The sequence below is a fragment of the Propithecus coquereli genome, unplaced genomic scaffold, assembly GCF_000956105.1.
Source record: "Propithecus coquereli isolate 6110/MARCELLA unplaced genomic scaffold, Pcoq_1.0 Scaffold351, whole genome shotgun sequence".
In the NCBI taxonomy this organism is placed as follows: Eukaryota; Metazoa; Chordata; class Mammalia; order Primates; family Indriidae; genus Propithecus; species Propithecus coquereli.
This window is the reverse complement of record NW_012149186.1, coordinates 129,667-138,601: the sequence shown is the minus strand read 5'-3', so window position 1 is coordinate 138,601 and position 8,935 is coordinate 129,667. Positions and strand designations below refer to the sequence as shown.

The 8,935-nt window shown below is 50.2% G+C and overlaps 1 protein-coding gene across 1 annotated transcript in view; it reads right to left on the bottom strand.

Annotated features, from left to right (window-relative positions):
- Positions 1 to 8,935, bottom strand: part of VSTM4 (V-set and transmembrane domain containing 4) — an 88,163-nt gene that overhangs the window by 3,082 nt on the left and 76,146 nt on the right. Inside the window, exon 8 of the mRNA XM_012651251.1 lies at positions 5,557 to 5,586. Within this exon, the coding sequence (XP_012506705.1) occupies positions 5,557 to 5,586 (30 nt within the window). The remainder of the gene's footprint in view (positions 1 to 5,556; positions 5,587 to 8,935) is intronic.

The window sequence follows — 8,935 nt, the reverse complement described above, 5'->3', positions numbered from 1 at the left end:
TTTGAAGCCAGCACCTCTGGTCCAGGTGACTGCCACGTGACCTGCACCAACTGTCTAGCATTTTTCAATTTCAAAGTTCAGGACATTTATAGGAATGAGAATCTTCTGCTTGTCTTTTGACACCAAAAGTCTTTACATTGCTCCTTAGTCATCCGTATCTTACCAGGCAACAAAAACCCTGTTTACATCCTTGCCTTTCGGTTTAATCACATTTCCCGTTATAATCATTCCATTTAGAAATGCCATGTGTCCTCAAATAAGCACACAAAACCCAACTCATGTAAATTTTAGAACCAAGATTTATGAAATCATATTGTCCAGGTGTTTTATTACATTACCTTGAAATTGCATTGTTTTCTAGTGCAGATTATCTGTTTATTCTTAAGTTATTCCATTATGTTTGGATATGAAAAATAACACTAGCTTTCTCAATACAGGTCACCAGGCTGGCTTGGCTGATGTGTTGTTTTCATACATTTTTATGATGTTCCTATAGTAAACATAATGTAATAAAGCCAAAGCACACTAAATAAATAATTGCATCTAGAAAAGCAATAAAAACAAATAAAATTAGTACTTTCATAAGTGGAAAAGGTACTTCAATTACTGCTACAAGCAACAACCCACCATAAAATGTGTAGAATCATTTCCCTTATGCATATTTCTGGAATATAATAATTTGATTGAAGATATGAGGCAGCACACAGGAGGCTCGGAATTGTGAAGTATATACAGTTTCCAAGAGAAGATGCATAATATCCGTCCTTGGCATCTTTAAAGAACCTATTGTTTTTCTGGCATGCACACTTGGCTATCACCATCAACCATGTGCTTAATTACATTTCCCAGCTTGTTTAACTGGAAATAAATTCCTAATGGCCAATGAAAGGGGGCGAATGTATACTCCTCACTGGTTTTCACCAAGACACCTTTCTTTGCACTGACGTTTCTGTGGAAGGCTCAGGTGCCTCTGAGAAGTAGCTTAGAGAAAATCCTTGGCATATCAGTGAGACCAGAGGAGACTACAGAACTGGTAGGAAAGTCAGGAGCTAGGAGCAGGATGCAGGGCCTGAAGCAGGTGGCTGCAAAGCCAGGTAAGGGCCACACCTTTATTTCAGACGATATAATTTCACTCCAGTCTGGACTAGACAAACCCAATCACTAACCAGGATTTAAGCCAAGGAATCGCTCTCGTGTCTACGGCATTTCAAGAACTGCAGGAGAGTGAGCAGTCTCTGAAGATGAGTCAGGAAGCACTTCTGTTTATTCCCTGACAGCAGCTGGCGCTCAAAATGACCCTCTTCAAGCAGCCCCCCGACTCCTGGGGGTGCAGGAAGTATAGACGGATTCAGGTATTAGGGCCAAGAGTACAGACTGCAATAATGTTGACTCTCTGTTCGCAAACTCTCTTACCACAACTTCAGATCCCACAGAAAGCATCAAGGAAACTCCAAAAGGAGGATTTCCAGGCCTCAGACCCAATCTTTACATTCATATCCAGATATTCACTGGAAAACAGGCAGCAGAGGTGGGCCAACTGCTGGAATGTCCTGGTAGGTCCCTTAGCAAAAGCCCTAGAACTTTCTAAATATGTGAGTAGCAACCTGACCATTTTCCCTCTCCCAGGACTGTTTGGTTTTACTTTCCTTTGCCTCTCCCCAGCCTGCAGAGGATCCTGATCAGATTCTCTTTCTAGTCCTCAAGTAAAGGCCTGGCAGTTGCTGTATTCAGCTACTTGCTACCCGTATGTCCCAAAGCCCTTGTTTTATGTACCTTTAATCTCACTCTTCATACATTTCCTACCAGTTAGCAAAAATCCACTGCTACGTTTGGAGGGGGATTCTATGAGCAAGAGGGGTTGGAGGGTCAGATACAGACGGACGCTGGTGCATCAAAGCAGGCCGGAATGAAAGGGAAAGTGTTCATGGAGAAGAGGTGAGGAGAGCACCCTGAGGCCACCGTCCCGTAGCTGGCTGCAGGCGCTGGGTGCAGGAGGAATTCGGACTTCAGTTCAAACGTCAGCTGTGTGACCTCGGGCCAGTCCTGTCACTGGTGCTCAGGGATGATGACACCATTAATGCTTTGCTGGATGACGATGAGGATTCGAACGAGAGGTACGTGAACATTTGGCACAGAGCCTGCCCCGCAGAAGATGCTGAACACACGAGACTGCGGAAATCGCGGCAGCATCTCCTCTCTGGAGTCAGCCATCCGCCTGCGCGTGCTCTGAATGCTTCGAAAGTTAACAAGAACTATGTGAACCGTGTCGCCCGGATATCTTTTGACAGGTAAGGAACAGATACTAGGAAATTAGTCCTTATGGGCGGAATTATGTCCCCCTTCCCAATTCCTACGCTGAAGCCCTAACCCCAGTACCTCAGAACGTGACCGTATTTGGAGACAAGGCCTTCAGAAAGCTGATTAAGTTAAACTGGGGCTGTTAGGGTGAGTCCTAAGCCAACACGACTGGCATCCTTGTAAGAAGAGGAGATTAGGACACAGACACGCACAGAGCAAAGACCACGTGAGGACACAGGAGAAGGTGACCGCCTACGAGCCAAGCAGACAGGCATCAGGAGAAACCCCCCTGCTGACACCTTGCGCTCAGACTTCCAGCCCCCCTGACTGTGCGACAACACGTTTCTGCTGCGTAAGCCCCGTCTGCGGCAGTTTGCTAGGGCAGCCCTAGCGGACTAGTCCATTAGTCAAGGTGGGGACAGAAGAGAACGGAAGACAAGGAAATAGGCTCCCTCGGGGGAGAGAAAGCAAAGTATCCGATGTGGTGGGTGGATACAAGGGACCGACGTGTTTGTCAGCCTCAGAGGAGAGCCAGCCCTGCCGAGGGCGGGCCGGGACTGAGGTCCGACGCGTTTATGCGATTCAGTGAGGGGCAGGGCTGGAGTAGAGGGGTTCCCCGACGCCCCCCACACGCATACCACCTACCACCCACCCGAGCGGCCTGCCCTCCGTGCCCGGGCCTTGGCCTTGACCTGGGCTGAGGTGGGCCCGGCTGTGTCCACCACGTCCACCACCAGCTTTAGGAGAGGGGGCGGTGGGGACTCAGCCTGGGCTCCAGCGTGAGGGGGACGCTAGCGGAGGCCGGGACGGAGGCCCGGGAGTGAGGGGCCTGGCCGCCAGCGGAGCCGCACACAGGCCTGCTGCAGGGCAGTCCTGCCCTCTGAACTGGACGGGGGCAGGGACACAACCCACTGTCACCCTTTGCAGCTGAGCACACGGAGGCTCTGGGCGAGGAGGGTCAGCTGTGCTAAGCTGGGGTGCTTCTGCCCCGACCCCTGTGCTCCCACCTGCCACTCCACAGCCCTCTCGGACGCCGCTTTCCTTTTGTTGCTGCTCCTCATGCTGGGGACGTACGAGGAAGCCAAGCAGGACACAGAAGCAGCCACACTTCGGGAAGAGATGGGTCTGAGGTTTGGGGCATGTTGGGTAGAAGACAGAAAATGCCCACAGCACGGGGCTCCCGGCCCGGGGAAGCGTTTGCATCCTGTCTGTGTGCTCAGACCTCCTTGGGTGAGGTCTCTTGTTTCTTCCAATGAAAAATAAATGAACTAGTTCTCAAGACCGTGGGGCAATGAGAATGAAAAACAAGGCCAACCTGCTCAAGACGGTGGAGAAGAAAGAGGGGCCTAGGGTCTGTGGCCTCAGGGAACCATTGGCTCTGGCTGTACCCGGGGTCTCCAGGTTTAGGTGACTAAGGGGTTGAAATTCACCCCATGCTCAGCTCTGCCAAGATATTCTGTGGGGTGCAGAGCTGTTCCCACCGCAATGGGGGCTCCTCTGTAATTGCCTATTAAGAAGGGGCACCTTTTTTAAACCTACACAAAGGTGCCATATGTACTGGCAGTGGCCCTGGCCTATGCCCAGATATCTTGTTCTAAAAGACACATAAATGTCACTCTGTTTCAAGATCAAGTGAAATACTTAAACCAAGGTTTGGGGGATTCCCACTCCTGGGCTGAGCAGAAGTGACGATGGTGGGAGGCAGTGGCATTCAACCTCTGAGAAGCTTCCGGCAATGGTGGCAGCCTGCTGCCTGCTGCTCTGGATGCAGAAGAGGGGGCCCAGCCCGCTGGGGGAGTGGGGAGGCCGCACTCAGGGCGTGGGTGTGAACAAGGGCAGGACTGGGCCAGAGTTTGTTCCTTCCCAGCAGAGGAACCTGCCAATACCTGCCTCGAGGGTCTTTGTGACCGTTATTTGGAACATCAGAGAGGTTCTCTGGCAACAAATGCTGCCGGTTGCAAAACCCCAAGGGACAGCCTGTGACTGCTGAAAGCACCAAGGATTATGCTATGGATGCGAAGCAGCCCACATGGTCTGCTCCCAGCCTCCCTTCCAGCTCCCCTCTGAAACTTCCCGAACAGGCGAGGGAGTGTGGGCTTCTGTTTAAGGGGGTAGCCTCCGCACGGAATTCTCTCCCTTCGCACACAAGGCGGACCTCTAGTCCTTCAGAACCCGGCCAGGCCCTCTGTGCGACCTCCCTGACACCATGAATGGCCACGCCCTCCTCCATACACTGCTCCCGTGACATCCTCTGCTATTGTTCTCAGAGCTGCTGGAATTCTGCCTCTTTCGCTAATCGCCATTATCATCATCACAGAACTGCTCACTGACCAACAAAGGAAGGAATTTCATAATAAATGATTGTGAATCAATTTATTTATATTATAAAATCTAAGCATGTTCTGAGCATGCTCCCAAGCTATGTTCTCAAATAAGTGTAAGCCTGCCGCACTGCAGGCATGTTCACAGACGTGTGCCACACACGTGTGCACACGCAGTCCTGGGAACTCAGTTCTACTCATGCCTCCTGCTATGTCTTCCAGTGACATAAAGGAGGTTTTTTAAAAATGTATATATTTTTATTTTTTTAAGTAACGTGGGGTAAAACTGACTTTCTAGGTGTACAGCTTTATACCTGTTACTGCACGTGCGGATTTCCACAACCACCATCACAACCGGGACACAGGACAGGTCCATCGCCCCTGGCCCGCCACCCCGCGGCAGTCACAGCTCACCTCCAGCCCTAACCCAGGGCCACCGTAAATCTGCTTTCTGCCACTATGGCTTTGTCCCTCAGACGAGGTCATACACAAGGAACCATCCGGCGCGCATTCTTTGGGGCTTGGCTTTTTTCACTCAGCATAATTCCCTCGAGATCCACCCGCGCTGCTGCATCCACAGTGTGCTCCCTTTGCTGCTGAGAGTGTTCCGTGGGGTCCCACGTGCCACAGTGAGCTCACCGTTCACCTGCTGAACGACGCATGGGTTGCTTCCAGTTTTGGCGATTATGAATAAAGTTGTTACGGACATTCATGTAGATGTTTTTGTGTGATGTTTCTTTCCTCCAGAGCACCCACCCGGGAGCAGTTTGCTGGCCACATGGCAACTGCATGTTTAACTTCATAAGAAACTGCCAAGCCGTCCTGCCCGAGTGCCCCGTCTGGTCCTCCACCTGCGAAGTCTGAGAGTGTCAACTGCTCTGCATCCTTGTCAGCACTTGTCTTTTCGCCTAGTCATTCTGGTAGGAGTTAGTGGCACAATAATTAGCTTTTCTTTGTCCTTAAGGAACTTTCCACTCTTCGGCTTGAACGCAAGTGCTCACCGATGGCCGCGGGGCCAGGTCAAATCCTCACGTAGCACAACTTCCCCTCAGAAGAACTCGGAAAGGATTATCACACAGACCACTGTTCCAACGCAGTGATGAACTTCCGGACTCTAGGTGTCGCAAAGCGAGAGTGCAAGTTGCACGTTGCAGAGATTGCAGTGGCACGTCCGGCATCCACCACCCACCTGTTCTGCCAGTGAGGTGCTGCAAGGGCAGGTAACAGCCTCCGGGCTGAGTCACCCACCTCTACTGCCAGCCCTTCCCTCCCCCAGGTGTGGAGGGATGATTGCGAAAATATGTCCATGGGGAAGGAATTACTTGATTTAACTAACACTAGACAAGTCAGCCCCACGGAATTCGGGAGTTGTGCATCTCTTTGGAACGTAACATATTTCAAGCTCCTAATGGCTAGTTCCTGAGTATTTCATTTTTTAGGTGTATTTCCATGATTTAAGCTGGAAGTTAACATTCCTACCAAGAGACAGAGATAGAGGGAGAGACAGAGAGAAAGGTGTGTTTAACAATCTCTTATGCAGAGTCTTGCAAAACAAAACTTTTTCATAGAGAATAAGTTGGATGTGCAACTTAAATTAAGTTGCGGAATAAAAGAAAAACGCAATTGCAGCCACTGCAAGTCCTCCAATGTCGAAAGTTCAACTGGGCAGTACCCTATCGCAGCAACAGATCAATAACCAGGACGTGGGATGCTCATGCTAACGTCACCGCAGAGTTAACAAATGCGACTGCAGTTCTACAGAGCTGCACTCTTAGGAATCTATTTACCCAAGAGAGAATTACAAATTATCAGGGGCAGACTTCCTCTTCTCCCTTCAAGATAAGTGCTCATTTTTTATTCAACAGAGGCATAACTGGTAAAACAAACTCTGCTCACAACATCACTGCACATATAACCATGGCCACCAAGCAGGTTGAGGTTGTGTATTCAGAAAGCTCTATTTGATAGATGCTCCTCAGCGAGCCTCCATAGATGGGAACTCAGGAAAGAAAAGCATGCCCATGTCCCTATCCGTCTGTTAGAACCAACACGCCTTGGAGATGAATCTCAGTTTTGAGTTCCACAAGTCTGCTGTCTGCCATACTTACTTAGACATATTATGAAAAGAGAATGTAGAGTTCTCTGAAGTTCATGTTTAAAAAGAATAAAGAATCAAGGCAAACAAAAGGAATAGTAATGCCTTTCCAAGCCAGAGGTATTAAACGAGAGAGCAAAGGACATAGTCCGTCAATGGCTTTGGGAGGCAGCAGAGTGTTCTGGCTGAGAATTGGTCCTTCTGAGAACAGAACCCAGCAAACGTGAACTAATTTTCACCATCTCGTTCCATCTTCACATCAGCCCTGTGAGGTGGGTCCAGTGATCATGCCCACTTGACAGAGGAGCACACATGCTCTAAACTGTTCAAGGTTCCTGGGTTGCCGGGTGAGTCCAGATTCAGAGCCAGTCGGTCCTGGTCCTGCCCAGGGTGTTTATGGCCAGCATGCAGCATTTGCAAGTGCATGGCCAGAGGCAGTGACCATGCTCTGAAGCGAGCACAGCATCCAGGGGAGCCAGATGGGCAGACGGCTGTCCCTCTCCCCAGAGGCACGCCCGAGATCCCAGCAGGGAAAACAGTGAAGTGTCATTGGCACAATCACATGAGGTGTAGAACAGGCCCACACCATGCAGCAGGCAGGGTGAGCTCCACCTGCAAGGGGAGGGGAGCTGGGCCCATCCTCATCTGAGGCAGGGGCCCTGGCTCGGTGTGGACAGACACAAGACTTTAGGCCACAGAACCCAAGACTTTCCAAGGTAGACACATGGGCTGTCACTGACAGGAGAGGGTAACAGAGGGGAGGAAAGAATCCTGCAGGAACGCCCTCAGGGGGCCTGTGCCTCTGTGACAGTCTCACCCCAGGTCCTCAGTGCACCTGTGACTGGCACGGGATGTAGCCGCCAAGGCCGTGGGCTCTGCTTTGGCCAGGACGTGTGTGGGGTGGCAACAGCTCCAGCTCTAGGCTGGAGCTGTCTGCTAGATGGAAACATGAGGCCGAGTGTGGAATGAGCTAGAACTGTAGAGGTCTGGGGGAATTTGCTGAGGGAACTACTGGAGCCAAACACCAGGTCTACTTTCACCACCTCCTGTAGCAGAGGCCACAGGTCTGGCTCTCACAGCACAGCTCATACCAGAATCCTCCCTCAGACATGAAGGCTGGAATCCCTTTGTATCCCAAATCCAGCATTCAGCTGTGACCTCTGACTTAGACACGTCTTGACCTTCTGAGCCAGAGTCTAGGGTACACAGGGCCTGGGCATTCTCCAAGGCACAAAACGCCCCACCTGCTCTATGGCTTCAGCCATCTATAAGCCTTGGGATCGTACCTGCCCAGATTCCCACCTCCACCCCTGCTGCTGTGTGCTCGCCGGTCACCAGTGTGCTCTAGGACAGCGCAAAGATTAGAAAGGAACCAGAGCTCAGGAGAGAGTTCTTGGATGGAGACGAAGATTTCAAAGCCCTGTCCAGGTCCGTTGGCACCTTGGTGGATGAACTCACGCAGACATCACAAGCAGAGCAAATGCACATCAGGCTCTTGAGTCCAGAGAGTTCAAAGGATGTTTAGCAAAGCGCAATCTCAGAATGGATTTGTCGTGGCAGAGTCACAGGCTAACTGCCCTGAGGACAGACAGAGGTGACCATGGCTAGAACCTGCTGAAGCTGAGCACAGAGAGGCCTAAGGCCAAGTATTGTTGGTTCAAGTTTCTACCAGTCATTGGACAGACGGATGCCTGTAAATTTTACCAACATATGCTTTGGAAGCTAAAATGTGATCACAGACAGTGCTCTCGGGAGGGTCCTGAGGCATGAAACTCCATAGTCTCACAGCGACTGCTCCACGGCCTAATACGGTCATTCATTTCCTCTGCCCTGTCGTCCATCGATGTATTAATGTGTATTCCCAGCTGCCTTCCAGAAGTATTTTTACTGGCAGTATTATTCGAGAGGATGCTTTTGCTTAGAAAAAGAGAGTGTTTGGTTATCTACTTGGACATAGGGGTGCATGCTGAGAATCTGCAATCTTGAACACTCTCAATATTCTAATTAATTCAATCTTGAACAGACTTCTAGATTCGTCTGACTGTGCACGGGCTTATCTAGAGGTGCTTAAGAACTTGTGCTCTCAGAGACAGAATGACTACCATTTACTAGCTGTGTGACCTTGGGCAAGATATTTGACCTCTCTGTGCCTCTATTTCCTCATCTACAAAGTAGAACTCCTAATAGTAACTATCCTACAGGGTTCTTTTGAGAATTAAAT